Raw genomic sequence first — 14999 nt, 5'->3', positions numbered from 1 at the left:
AAAAAAGTACCAGTGCATGACTACCTCTTGGAAAATCTTCATGTATCATAGGGATATTGCATCCCTCCATTTGAAAGCCAGATTTGCAAAGGATTAGGGACAATCTAAACTATCAGTTTCTTGGAATCTGGAACTGACTAATGGAGCCAGCTGGCCCTGATGAAATCAGACCCCGATTTTATTTTATTTTATTTTATTTTATTTTATTTTATTTTAATTTTATTTATTTTATTTTATTTTATTTTATTTTATTTATTTATTTTATTTTATTTTATTTTATTTTATTTTATTTTATTTTATTTTATTTTTTCTATTTATAGATCCCCATTTTAAATACCTGACCTTGTATAAGGAGATTCAGAGGTAGGTGTGGGCACTTTGGGGGATCCTCCAAGGGCTTTCAGGCTCAGGCAACTGCCATCACTCCAGAGGACCACCTTTAAACTATATTATGACTCTTAGAAGCAAGAGCCAGCCATCAGGGCCTGCTGCCCTCAGTGAGATCAGAGTCCAGACAGATTTAGCAACATGCAGGTAAGGTGTAACTGGGAAGCAATGTGACTGATTTTTTAGTGCACCCACCAAAATTTATCCACTCCCATTCATTCATTCTCTCAAACCCCATGTGCTAATGGGTGAGGGGCTGGGGTTACCACAAAATCGTAAGCCACAGGCCAAGCTCTGGAGAAGCTTGGGGAGAGACTTTTAAACAAATAGTGATGATTCATTGTTAAGGAAGAGTGAATAAGGCTCTGTGCAAGAGCTGGGGGAGCAATGAAGAAAGAGTCTTGGGTAAGAGGGGTCAAGGAAACCTTCTCAAAGCAGGTCACACTTGAATTATTTCTTGACAAGCAGACAGTGCATCAGTTAGAAAAAGAGAGGGTAGTGGAAAGTTGGTTTAGGCAGAAAGAGCAGCATGCATGTTTGTGGCCAGTGTTGAAGAGGTGCTTGACCTCGGCAGTCAGCCAGGGGCTCACTCTTAGAAGGGCCCCCATCCTTGTTCCAATGCTCTGCTGTCACTCTCCTGGAATTCTTAGCATTTTGGTTAATCAAGGGCCCTGCGTTTTCATTTTGCACTGGGCCTCGCCAATTATGTAGCAGGTCCTGCAAGGGGATAAGATGAAAGCGGGGAGACCTGTGGAGAAGCTATTCCTGTCATCCAAATAAGAGATAATGAGGGGCTAAATTAAGATCATCTTGTCACAACAGCAATACGGATCCACATTGTTCTTTTCAACACCTACCTAGTATCCTCTGTTTAGATGCAGCAGGTTCTCCAATTGGAAAATATTTAGGATGATTTTGATCTCTTGTGATTACAAAGACCGATGCAATGAATAATTTTGTACATTTGTCCTTGTATATGTATGAGGATTATCTATCTGGGATCAATTCTCAAAATTAGAATTGATGGGCCAAAAGGTATGCTCATTTTCAAGGTCGTCAGGCATTACTAATTTGTACTCCAAAGAAAACGTACCAATTTATATCCCTTCCAAAGGTACTTTTATTATACCCTCATTAACACTTTGTAACATCCAACTTTTTGATATTTGCAGTCTTGTTGGTGAGATAGCGAGAGCTCATTGTTCTCATTTGCCTTTCTTTAATTACAAATGAGGTTGGTCATTAAAAAAATAGATTATAACTCCGTTTATATTTTGTTAACATCAAGCACATTTTTATCCTTTGCCATTTTTTAACTGGGCTATAGGCTCTTCTCTTACTGGTTTCTAAGAGCTGTCTTATGTTAAGAAAATTAATAGTAAATATATGACTTATTTTGTTGTTTGTTTATTTGAGATATATATATATAAGTTTATATATATGTTTATATATATATAAAATTTTTGCCATGCAGATCAGGTCCTGAAGTCTTGAAACTGCTCACCTAAGTGAATCGCTTTAACTTCTACCTTCATATTATAATATATGCCCTCTTTTCAGAGAATGGCCTTTAGAGACTATTACACTTACTTTTTTTTTTTTTTAAGATTTTATTTATTTCTTCATGAGAGTCACAGAGAGAGGCAGAGACATAGGCAGAGGGAGAAGCAGCCTCCCTTCGGGGAGCCGGATACAGGACTCGATCCCAGGACCTTGGGATCACAATCTGAGCCAAAGGCAGACACTTAATCACTGAGCCACCTAGGTGCCCCTATTACACTTACTTTTTAAAAAGTTCAACTCATATTTGTTGATTTTTCAATAAGTAAAACATCCACATGGTTAAAAAGTCAAAGGACACAAGAATGTTGACAGCGACAAATTTCCCTATTATCTTGCCCTCCAGACACATAGTTCCCCTCCAGGAAGGCAATTACCGTGATCAGTGCCCTTGGGTATCCTTCCATATTTTACATGTAAACAGGCAAGGGTGCACATACACACATTTGCTCCCCATTATCACACAAATAATGGCATACTCTACACTGGATTCTGCACCTGGCTTTTTTTTTTCATTTAATATTACATTTTGGAAATAATTTCCCATCAGTTCATAAAGTAATTCATTTTTTAAAATATGGCCTCACAGCGTTTCACTGAATGTGTATCATTCTGAATACATTTGTAAGGGGAAAATACCCCTAAGTCATTGGACTTGAGACTGGATTTTGAGACAGAGGTGGGGAATTGAACTGGGCCTTCTTGCATCCTGAACAATCAGACTCTTTCCTTCCTCTGTGCCTTTACCTTCCCATCTCTGACAGCTGAAACTTTACACGGTCTTCCATTGTTTATGCGTGGTAATGTGCGGTGTATATTGCAGACAAAACAATTAGTTTAGGAGTGCCTGGGTGGCTCAGGTGGTTAAGGGTCTGACTGTCGGTTTTGACTCAGGTAGTGATCTCAGGGTTGTGAGATCAAGACCGGAGTCTGCTGATTTTCTCTGTCCTTCTGCCCCTCCCCCCACTCCTGTTCACAAGCTCCCTCTCTCTCTCAAATAAATACATACTTTAAAAAATTAGTTTTAAAACATTATCTGCTTATATAAGCTCATCTCAAGTGATACTTCCTTTGTGAAGCCTTCTTTGAGTTCTGTGATTTTCCCCAGCCAGAGCAACCTCACCCTATTCTGAAATCCTGTATGACATTTGTAATGTGTTGTGGTTATTTGTCACATCTTATATGTGCTCAAGTCTTAGCTCTTTTACCTGAACACTGTCTTACTCACCCCAGTACCTTCCAGAATGGCGGCTTAGTAATGTTTATAGAATCTTTGACATAATTAATGAATAAGCAAATGTACAAGGAGTTACAGACATAAACTCTTGTGTCAGACGTTTGGGATTTTTCCTTAGTTTTCCTGTTTTCTGGGTGTGTCATTGGGTTAACCAGTTTTCTTTTCACCTCTTCCTTAGAATCCACGTCATAGGACAGTTGTGAGGATTAAGTGATGTAACGTAGATAAATTGTGTTGTGAGTAATGGGCCTTCATTACATATTAGCTGCCATAGTGGGAATTCAGAGGAAGGAGAGAAGCCAAGGAGACTGCTTGAGCTGGATAGTGCTCTCCACCCTCATGTCTGTATTTCCTTTCAGATCCCAAATGAGAAGTTCACTTTTTTTTTTTATTCCTGTATTTTCTTTTTGTCTTTATCTCTTGGGGAAATTTGTCTGGCTTCACGTGTAGGGCACTCCAACACCAAGGGTTGCCCAGTGCTGCATTCTCTTGTGACTGCTCAACTGTTTCCTGCCTTATGAGAAGCAACAATCTCTACCCTATGGTTGGGCTAGCAGTTTAGTTTCTTCATACCCAGTGTTAAAGAAAAAAATTCAATGACACTTAGGGAAGAATTTATTTGTGGGAGAGGGAGTATCATCATAGGTATAGGGTCCACTGCAATAGAATTTTGCAGTGGGGGAGAGAAATTAGGCTCAAATATGAATATAGCATGAGCAAAGGGGGGATTTATAGTCAAGAAGCAGGGTGGGGATCAGGTGATGGAAAATTACTAAGAAGAAACATCAGGAATAAGGAGGATTCTGCTAAGCAGACCTAACAGGATTCTTGCTGAAGACAGGCCAGGGTGATCAGACATCATCTGGGAGATGGTAGAGGATGAGGGACCTGATCAGATATCAAGGTGACCAGAATATTGAAGGGGGAGGGGTTCTGGATAAATTGAGTTAGCAAAGTTCTTACTAAGACTATATTTTTACAAGTGCACAGATGGGCCTAGGAGGTTTAGAAGCCTGACGAAAGTTTGGTCAAGCAAAGAATCTTTGTCATTGAATAGAAGGCATTCTGATATCACTAATGTGATCTAGAAACAGAGTTCCGAAAAAAAAAATAAAAATAAAAAAAATAAAAATAAAAAATAAAAAATAAAAAAATAAATAAAAAAAAGAAACAGAGTTCCGCTGGACCATAAAGAACACGGTGTCTTGGACTTCAGGAACTTTAGATCAAGCCTCAACTTTTCTTGCCTTGTTGCAACAGCTTTATAATTCACCTCCCTCATACATGAGGACTGTTGTGAGGAAAATATCCCCCACATGCTGGATAAAAAGTAAGTAACCAACAAATGCAAGTTCCCCTCTAATCCCTACTCCACACTGGTATCAAATTTATACTCCTAAAGGCCCTCTTCCACCCCTCTTACTGTGGATGAATTCTCCTAACTTAAAGTCAACCTCTCCACTTGTACACTTGCATACTCATGGACTTCGCTTCTGCAATTCTCCTGTCTCTCCTGCAGCAGTGATTCCCCCTCTCTCCTGGATCTTTCTCAGCCAGTTTCTCAGCCATCACAAAAACAAACAAAAACAACCCTCTTCTGACTCTACTCCTCCTCCAGCTGCCACATGTTCTCCTTCCCTTTGTAGCAAAATTCCTTGCGAAGGATGTTTGTACTCAACATTTTCAATTCCTTTACTGTGAATTTACCCCTTGAATTTACTCCAGATTTTTGACCCCTACAAGTCACTGAAATTGCTCATCTCAAAATTGCCAATAGCTCACCATTGGTCAATCCAATTACCATTTCTTAATCTTCATGTTTCAATCTGTAAGCAGCATTTAGTACAGTTGATTACTCTCTTCTCCTTAAAACACTTTCTTCACTTGGTCTCCAAGATTTTTCACAATTCTGGTTTTCTTTTTTTGCCTGTTCCTTCTCAGTGTCTTTTTGATTTCTCTTCATTTTCCCAACCTCTACATATTAGAATTGCCCCCAGGATGGAGTCACCAGAACACTCATTTCCTGGGTAATTGCTTCTGATCCCTCAGCTTTTAAATACTATCTTTAGTGAAATTTCTGTTCATGTCTTTTGCCCATTTCATGGTTGGATTGTTTCTTTGCTGTTGAGTTTAATAAGTTCTTTATAGATCATGGATACTAGCCCTTTACCTGACATGTCATTTGCAAATATCTTCTCCCATTCTGTAGGTTGTCTTTTGGTTTTGTTGACTGTTTCTTTTGCTGTGCCGAAGCTTTTATCTTGATTAAGTCCCAATAATTCATTTTTGCTTTTGTTTCCCTTGCCTTCATATATGTATCTTGCAAGAAGTTGCCGTGGCCAAGTTCAAAAAGGATGTTGCCTGTGTTCTCCTCTAGGATTTTGATGGATTCTTGTCTCACATTTAGATCTTTCATCCATTTTGAGTTTATCCTTGTGTATGGTGTAAGAGAATGGTCTAGTTTCATTCTTTTGCATGTGGCTGTCCAATTTTCCCAGCACCATTTATTGAAGAGACTGTCTTTTTTCCAGTGGATACTCTTTCCTGCTTTGTCAAATATTAGTTGAACCTGAGCTGAGGGCCCATTTCTGGGTTTCTATTCTGTTCCATTGATCTATGTGTCTGTTTTTGTGCCAGTACCATACTGTCTTGATGATCACAGCTTTGTAGTACAACTTGAAATCCAGCATTGTGATGCCCCCAGCTCTGGTTTTCTTTTTCAATATTCCCCTGGCTTTTCGGGATCTTTTCTGATTCCACACAAATCTTAAGATTATTAGTTCCAACTTCTGAAGAAAGTCCATGGTAAAAAAAAAAAAGAAAGAAAGTTCATGGTATTTTGATAGGGATCGCATTAAAGTGTAAATTGCCCTGGGTAGCATTGACATTTTCACAATATTAATTCTTCCAATCCATGAGTATGGAATATTTTTCCATCATAGACATGGCCAACAAGCACATGAGAAAATGCTCCGCATCACTTGCCATCAGGGAAATACAAATCAAAACCACAATGAGATACCACCTCACACCAGTGAGAATGGGGAAAATTAACAAGGCACGAAACCACAAATGTTGGAGAGGATGCGGAGAAAAGGAAACCCTCTTACACTGTTGGTGGGAATGTGAACTGGTGCAGCCACTCTGGAAAACTGTGTGGAGGTTCCTCAAAGAGTTAAAAATAAGTCTGCCTTACGACCCAGCAATTGCACTGCTGGGGATTTACCCCAAAGATACAGATGCAGTGAAATGGCAGGACACCTGCACCCCAATGTTCATAGCAGTAATGTCCATAAAAACCAAACTGTGGAAGGAGCCTCGGTGTCCAACAAAAGATGAATGGATAAAGAAGATGTGGTCCATATATACAATGGAATATTACTCAGTCATTAGAAATGACAAATACCCACCATTTGCTTCAACGTGAGTAAAACTGGAGGGTATTATGCTGAGTGACGTCAGTCAATCGGAGAAGGACAAACATTATATGGCCTCCTTCATTTGGGGAATATAAAAAATAGTGAAAGGGAATAAAGGGGGAAAGGAGAGAAAATGAGTGAAAATATCAGTGAGGGTGACAGACCATGAGAGACACTTAACTCTGGGAAACGAACAAGGGATAGTGGAAGAGGAGGTGGGCGGGGGGACGGGGTGACTAGGTGATGAGCACTGAGGGGGGCACTTGATGGGATGAGCACTGGGGTTATGCTATATGTTGGCATATTGAACTCCAATAAAAAATATACAAAAAAATACTATCTTTATTCTGAGAACCCTCAAGTCCATATTCTAGTCTAGACCTCTTTCCTGAAGTCAGACCCACATATGACCCCCTACTTGCCACATCCGCTTGAGTGTATAATAGAAATGTCCCATTTCATGTGTCCAAAACCAAGCTCTTGATAGTTCTCTTCAAACCTGTCCCTCCTGCAGTCTTCTTTGTGTCAGATAATAGCAACTCCTCTCTTCCAGTTACTCAAATGTTTGGTGTCATTTTTTCCTCATACCTCATATCCATCCGTTGCCACATTCTGTCAACTCAACTTTCAAAATCTATCGAGAATCCAGCTACATTTCCCTGGTCCAAGCCACCATCATCCTGCATCAAGACTATTGCAATGACTGCCAGTTAGCTTTTCTACTTGTGGCCTTTCAACCCGCTCTCAGTGCAGCAACCAAAGTGATTCTCTTAAAGGTAAGTCAGAAGATGTCTCTTCTGTTCTCAAAGCCTTCCATTGTTTTTTTTTTTTAATTTCAAGTAATGTACCCTCCCCTTCATAACCTTCATCTCCTAATACTCTCATCCTTCTTCCACTCCAACCACACTGGTCTCCATGTTGTTCCTCAAACTTGCTGTTCCATGTTCCATGCTCTTGCTTCAGAACTTTTCCCCTTGCTGTTCTCTCTGCCTGAATTCATTTCTTCCAGTTACCTGCATAGTCCACTCTCTTATTCCTCAGGCCTTTATTGAAAACCCTCTTACTTACTGAGACTTTCCCTGGCCACTCTATCCAAAAATCACACACACACACACACACACACACACACACACACACACAACCTGTCAGCTTTCATATCTTAGTTCCCTGCTTTTCTCAACAGTTACTACTATCTAATATACTATATATTAATTATTTTGTTTGTTGTCTGTCACACTAGTATAATGTAGTTCTGTGAAAGCAGAGAGCTTGATTTGATTTATTTACTGCTCTATCCTGGCACCTCAAATCATGCCGGGCACATCAGGGTGTTTAATAAATACCTGTTGGACAATTTGGTGAAATGTTATCATATCACTCCTTTATTAAAAACCCTTTGGTCCAAAAAAACAAAACAAAACAAAACAAACAAACAAACAAACAAACAAAAAACCCTTTGGTGAGGTCCAGGTGCCCAGAACAGAGTTTTCAAACCTTTTAGTCTCAGGATTCCCTTTACACTCTTAAAAATTATTGAGGACTCCAAAGAGCTTGTGTTTATGTGAATTAAATCTATTGATCATTACCACACTAGGAATCAAAGTTGAGAAATGTGGGATCCCTGGGTGGCGCAGCGGTTTGGCGCCTGCCTTTGGCCCAGGGCGCGATCCTGGAGACCCGGGATCGAATCCCACATGGGGCTCCCGGTGCATGGAGCCTGCTTCTCCCTCCGCCTGTGTCTCTGCCTCTCTCTCTCTCTCTCTCTCTGTGACTATCATAAATAAATAAAAAATAAAAAAAAAAAGTTGAGAAATGTTTAAATATACATATTAATTCATTTAAAACAACAATAACAGGGGTAGCCCCGGTGGCACAGCGGTTTAGCGCCGCCTGCAGCCCAGGGCGTGATCCTGGAGACCCTGGATCGAGTCCCATGTCAGGCTCTTTGCGTGGAGCCTGCTTCTCCCTCTGTCTGTGTCTCTGCCTCTCTCTCTCTCTGTCTCTATGAGTAAATAAATAAAATCTTAAAAATAAAATAACAATAACAGTAACAAATGGTTGACATAAATAACACTTTTATGAAAAATAGCTGATTTCCAAAACAAAAAAAAATTAATGAGAAGAGTGGTAGTTCTTTTTTCAAAAAAGGTTTATTTATTCATGAGAGACACACACAGAGAGAGAGAGAGAGGCAGAGACAGACACAGGCAGAGGGAGAAGCAGGCTCCATGCAGGGAGCCCGATGTGGGACTCCATCCCAGATCCTGGGATCATGCCCTGAGCTAAAGGCAGACACTCAAACCATTGAGCCACCCAGGTGTCCCAAGAGTGGTAGTTCTTTATATTTTTGAAAAGCTGTTTACCATCTGACTTACTAGAAGGTAGTTTTAATCTCATGTCTACCTCTGCAATTTGTTCTGTAGCCTCAGGAAAACCACACAGTCCACTCATGAGGGAATGAGAGTTAAAAAGACAAACAATGCTTAGTATTGTTAGGAAAATAGTTTTGATCTCACAGACCCCCTGAAAAGCTTTCAACCACACTCTGAGAATTGCTAGCCTAGAACATAAAGCCCAAACTCCTTAGCATGGCTTATAGATGTAGATATAGATATATAGATATAGATCTCTGTGCCTTTGGATATACAGTTCCTTTTGCACTCTATAATAGCAAATTTCTGGTCATCCAAGGCCCATCTCACCTCCTGCCATCTCCAGACAACTAGCTGTTCCCTCCTCTTTATTTTCATAATACTTTTCTTTTCTCTTATACACATATAATGCTATCTTCTTGCTATCTATATAAGTGTCTATCTCCCCAGTTGACTATCTTTCTAAAAAAGGCAACTGTAACCTAATCTTTATATCCCCAGCTCAGCTAGCACCCAAAAGATACTTAATAAATATGTGTTGAATAAAGAAATAAGATGGGAGGTGAAGGGAGAAGGGACCTAGTTTCCCTATGGCAAGCTCTGGTACTGGTATAATGCATCCTGACAAAATGATCAAAATCTAAGTTTCTCCTAACACCTGCTCAGTTAACTATATAGTTTACAAAGTGAATCCCGACCATTTGTGGAGTCCTCCTAATAAAGCGGAGAGGGAAGGGTCACTAGTTTTACTTTACAAATGAGGAAACTGAGGCTTAAAGAGATTAAATGACTTGCCCAAAGGTGCACTACAAACTGCTGACAGCCAATACTGAATCCCGGTATCTGACTCTAAGTCCTGTGCCTTTTCCATGAGAAAAGGAAAAAGAGCAGTCAGTGCCCAAGTGAGTCCATCTTACAGTGTTACTCTGAAGCCTCTAAACCTCCTCTTGGGCTGGTTTCACAATGGTCTCTAGACCTTTTCTACTAGAGACCTATCTTAGGCTATTTTAGGATTACATTCTATAAGCATCCATTTGCTTATACCAATCTCTTCCTTCTTTATCATTAATTACCTACTGCCACCCATGTCTACCATCCTTGATATCCAGTATGAATGTAGTATTTCCTCCTGAAATGTACCCTTTCCCAAAGATTCCAACGTTGAGTAATTTGTTGCTCTTTCTTTAATGTTTCCATAACACTTCCTTCCCATCTCTGTCATAATTTAGCATGAAATCACATGCCTAGTTATGTCCCTATCTCCCTGCTAGACTGCGAGCAGGAAAGTCAATGATGTGTATGCAGTCTTCAATCTCTGTGATTTCCCTGATACCGCCAAGCCCTCTTCATCTCCTTGAAATGCTCCTCCCTGTTCCCTTATACTCCACAACCCCAGTTGCTCAGTCTTGAGCACTCTTTGGACTGAATATATATGTCTCAACACAGGGTCTGCAGCCTTTTGCTTTTTTTTTCTCCAATCTTTCAGTTTCAACTATCATATTGACTTTGAGGTTTCTAAAATATCCATTCTCCACTCTCATCTGAACTCATTCCTATACCCATCTCAGGGATCTTATGGTTGCCTCAGTCTCAGCAAGCCTAAAACTCTTTGCCATCTTCCTCCTTATGATACTTCCATTTCTGTGAAGACACTACCATCTTCCTGGACTTGTCATCACTCCAAACTCCTTTCCTCCTTTTTGGTCCAGTATCTCTTAAATCTCTTCCCCCATTCTATCCTAGAAAAAATGTGTTCTGAGGTCAGATTGCTTTCCGCTCTCCCACTTATGAATTATGCAAATTTGGCACTTATTCAGAGCCTCTACCTCCTTATTCTAGATTGGAGGTAATAATAGTATTTGTTTCATAGGGTTTGTTTATGAGGATTAAGTGAGCTATAACACAGTAAAGGGCTTAGCCCAATGTTTAGTATATACTAGGCATTTAATAAACGTTAATTATTACTGTCATCATTATTTCTTTATATCTAAACTATTGTAGTCATCCCCAACTTATTTCTCTGCTTCTTCTGGTCATTATTCTGTACACCGGAAAGGGCACTAATATTTAGGGACATTTATTAAATACCAAGCACATCATCTTTAGAGCAACCTTATGGAGTAATATCAGCATCACTTTGTAAAAATGGAACAGAGCCAATATTTGAACATAGGTCTGATTCTAAAGCTTCTTCCCTTTCCACATCTCCAAATGACCAGGTAACCACAAAGCACTATTTTCCACACACCATCCTGCTTTCTTTCCTGATGTAGGACTCGATCCGGAGACTCCAGGATCACACCCTGGGTGGAAGGCAGGCGCTAAACCACTGAGCCACGGAGGGATCCCCACCATCCTGCTTTAAAAAGCCTTCAACCACCGCCAGCCCCATTTTTCTTCCCAAATTTATTTATTTTTTTTTAAGATTTTATTTATTTATTCATGATAGTCACAGAGAGAGAGAGAGAGAGAGAGGCAGAGACACAGGCAGAGGGAGAAGCAGGCTCCATGCACCGGGAGCCCGACGTGGGATTCGATCCCGGGTCTCCAGGATCAGCGCCCCCGGCCAAAGGCAGGCGCCAAACCGCTGCGCCACCCAGGGATCCCTCTTCCCAAATTTATTATCCTAGAATTTATAGTCTTCTACTTCCTTGACTTCCCTAGCACTTTCCTATAGGATCCCTGTGCTCCAGGGAAATTATCTACTGCCCCAGATACATCCCGAACAGGGTCATCTACCTGACATGACAGGCCCTCACCATTCCCTTTTACTTATTTAAATCCAGCCTTTCCTCAAGGCCTGGCTAGAGTCCCTCCACCCCATTGGTAACACCTGTCCTGACTTCCCTGTCCCCCATCACATGTCTCCTGACCCCTGGAGCACCTGCTTGTATCCTTTTAGACACTTGGTGTTTGCTGCCCTTGTGTTTCTTTGCACTTATGTTTTCTCACCAAGCTATAAACCTCTACACTTCAGGAAATCAGCCTTTTTTTTTTAAGTCCCAAGTAGCCCAGAGCCCTACGTATATATAGAAAGTGTTCAATACATATGGGTTGTTTTGGATGAAAGATGATCTTCCCAACTAGTTGATCTCTCTCCAACTGAGGGGGGCGGTGAGAGATTGAGCTTCTCCTTAATTTCACCTAATGTCTCCCCGGGCTGCTCCCCCCAAACACCCCTCAAATCTATTCCTCAATCCCAACCCCCCACCCCTGCCCTCCTTTCAAGACCACCCTCCCAGACTCTCTCCTCCGGGGCCACCGCCCTCCCCCGCCTCGGTTACCCAGGGCGTCTCCTCAGTCCCCTCCCCCAGGGCTGCCTCCCAGACCCCCCTCCTCCAGGGCCCCCCTCACTGTCCCCCAGGGCTAGTCTTTTGGCCTGGGACCCCCAACCCAGTATATCTCCCTCGGGGCCACCGCGTAGTTCTCGCCCCGGGACTGCTTCTCAGCCTCCTCCCCCTCCCGCAGGGCTGCTCCAGACCCCCGCGCCGCTCCCACCCCTTCGGACCCTCCTCCCGAGCTGCGCTTCTGGCCGCTGAGCCCCCTCCCGCGCCGCTCCCCGGCCGGTGCCCCAGGGCCCGCCTGGAGCCGCCGCCCCCGCGGTCCGGCCCGGGCGCTGCCCCGGTGCCCCTGGCCGCCCCCCGCCGGGGCGGGGCGCGCGGAGGCGGGGGCGCGCTGGCGGCCGAGGCGGCGGCGGCGGCGAAGACAGGCGGGCCGGGCGCGTGTCCGCGGCGCCGTGACTCGGCGGCTCCGCAGCGGCTGCAGCGGGAGGACCCGGCCGGAGCCGCCGCCGCCGCCGCCGCCGCCGCCGCCGCCGCCATCGCAGCCGGGCGGCCGGGCCCCGCCGCGGGGATGCCGAGGAGCCGGGGCGGCCGCGCCGCGCCGGGGCCGCCGCCGCCGGGCCGTGCCCCGCGCTGGAGCCGCTGGCGGGTCCCCGGGCGGCTGCTGCTGCTGCTGCCCGCGCTCTGCTGCCTCCCGGGCGCCGCGCGGGCGGCGGCGGCGGCGGCGGCGGCGGCGCGGGCGGCCGAGGCGGAGGCGCCCTTCGCCGGGCAGGTGGGGCTGGCGCGCCGGGCCGGGGCGCGGGCGCGGGCGCGGGCGCGGGGCCTCCGGGCAGGGCGGGGGGCGGCGCCGGGGCCGGGCCTGGGCCGGGCCGGGCCGCGCCTGCAGCCGGGGGCGCGGAGGTGGCGCGCGGGGGTCCCGCCGGGGGCCGGGCCGGGGGTTGCCCGCGGCAGGGGCCGGGGAGGGCCGCGGGGCCGGGAGCTGCTTCAGCACCACGGACAGGGGCGGCGGGCGGGGGCGGAGCAGGAGGGTCGGGATTGTTGTGGTGGCGGTGGGGTGTGTGGCCTGCATGACTATGTGTGAGGGAAACCGTACGACGCCTCGGAGTAAATAGTAAGCGCAGCCAGTATGTTGTGGGCTGGGAGAAGAAACCAAGGATGTTCAAGCTGGAGAGGAGAGGACGGGGGGTGGGGGCCGGGAGGGCGGGGGAAGGACTCGATCGCTGCGATCACTGTCTTGTATCTGAAGGGCTGTCACGTGGAGGAAGGATAGACTCGCTCCGAGTGGCCCCACAGGGCAGAATTAGGGTCCACGGGGGTGGGGGTAGGGGTTGCAAGAAGACAAATGTCAGCTGAATATTAGAAGTTTGTAACCATCAGAGCTGCTCAACCAGCTTAGGAGGCGGTGAGCTGCTCATCACTGACATGTGCAAGCAAAACCTCCGGGAGGGGCTTGGATGGATACATGCATAATACCTGCATGGTTACACGCATAACAACAACAACAATGCCAGCTAGCATTTACAGAGCACTCACTATGAGCCAGGTCTGGTGCTATGATTTATGTTAATAATTTCATTTCATCCTCATGACTACTCTATGATCCCCCTTTACAGGTGAGGATACGCACTCAGAGAACTTCAGTAACTTGCCCAAGGTCACACAGCTATGGAGCCATGGAGTTGGAATTCTAGCCTAGACAGGCTTACTCTAGTCACCACATATTTAACCACGACGCTATTCTATATCACAGAGGAGGGGCTTGGGGGGCAGTAGGACTAGATCATTTTTTTGGTCTCTTCCAACCTGGAGGTCTGCAATTCTAATACATGATAAGTAGTAAGTTAGGACAGAGTTCTTTGCTGGGGAAAATTAGCGATTGCCTCAGTTATCCTGAGAGATGGAGTGCATTTGTTGAAGCAGGCAGTCTGTTCAGAAGAATATGCCAGAACAGGGATTCTTAACTGGGCATGGGACTCAGGGGGCCTGAAATTTTGTGCAAGATTGTGTTTATGCATGCATATGTATGTTTCTAGGAGAGAATACCTATATTTCTTCAGATTGTCAAACGGGTACATGATCCCAAAAAATTAGGGGGTGTCAAAAGTCTCTTTTGCCCCAGTTGGTAGTTGTCTTTCAAAGATCTTATCATTGCTGGTTGACTTTTAGTGGAAACTTTCTCTCGCCTGTTTGTGTTTTCAGCTTTATTATATCTCAAAGTAATGTGTTTCATAAGTTTATACCCTATAAAATGCCAGATTCCCTTAGTCTTCCTGAGTGCAACGGGTGAGGTAGGAAGACCCTGGCCTGGACTTTAGGAGGCCTGGGCTTTAATCTGACCTTGCCCCCTGGTGGCTTCTTGACCTTCGGCCATTTCCTTGCCCTCTCTAGGCTTGAATTCTATCATCTCTGATGTAAAGAGATAGGGCTAGTTGATCTTAACTCTGAAACCCTTTTATTCCTGTGATATTTCAAGCATTAAGGGGAGGCTATTTGCTTAAGTATGTCAGGATGTGGAGGAAAGGTTATGTAGACCCACACCTTATCCTTATCAGCTTTACAGGCTTTGATTATTCCACCTCTCTTAGCCTTTGTCTTTTCATGCTTGAGCTTCCCCCCTATGACCAGCCACCCATAGAAAAGCCACATTCATCCTCTGGGTCATTGTAGTTGCCTTTTTTTAGATATCCTTGGGCCCTAGTTTTCAATAGATGTAAACCTGACCACTGTCCCAGATGTGGGACTC

The 14999-nt window shown here is 44.4% G+C and overlaps 1 protein-coding gene across 1 annotated transcript in view; it reads left to right on the top strand.

Moving 5' to 3' along the window:
* The first annotated feature begins 3191 nt into the window (after nucleotides 1–3191).
* Nucleotides 3192–14999, top strand: part of MMP24 (matrix metallopeptidase 24) — a 52806-nt gene continuing 40998 nt past the window's right edge. Inside the window, exons 1-3 of the mRNA XM_041732373.1 lie at nucleotides 3192–3202; nucleotides 7157–7379; nucleotides 12444–13028. Coding sequence (XP_041588307.1) covers nucleotides 3192–3202; nucleotides 7157–7379; nucleotides 12444–13028 — 819 coding nt within the window. The remainder of the gene's footprint in view (nucleotides 3203–7156; nucleotides 7380–12443; nucleotides 13029–14999) is intronic.

Source organism: Vulpes lagopus, chromosome 18 (assembly GCF_018345385.1).
Source record: "Vulpes lagopus strain Blue_001 chromosome 18, ASM1834538v1, whole genome shotgun sequence".
Lineage (NCBI taxonomy): Eukaryota > Metazoa > Chordata > Mammalia > Carnivora > Canidae > Vulpes > Vulpes lagopus.
Note: the sequence above shows the minus strand (reverse complement) of the source record. Positions and strands in the feature narration are given on the sequence as shown.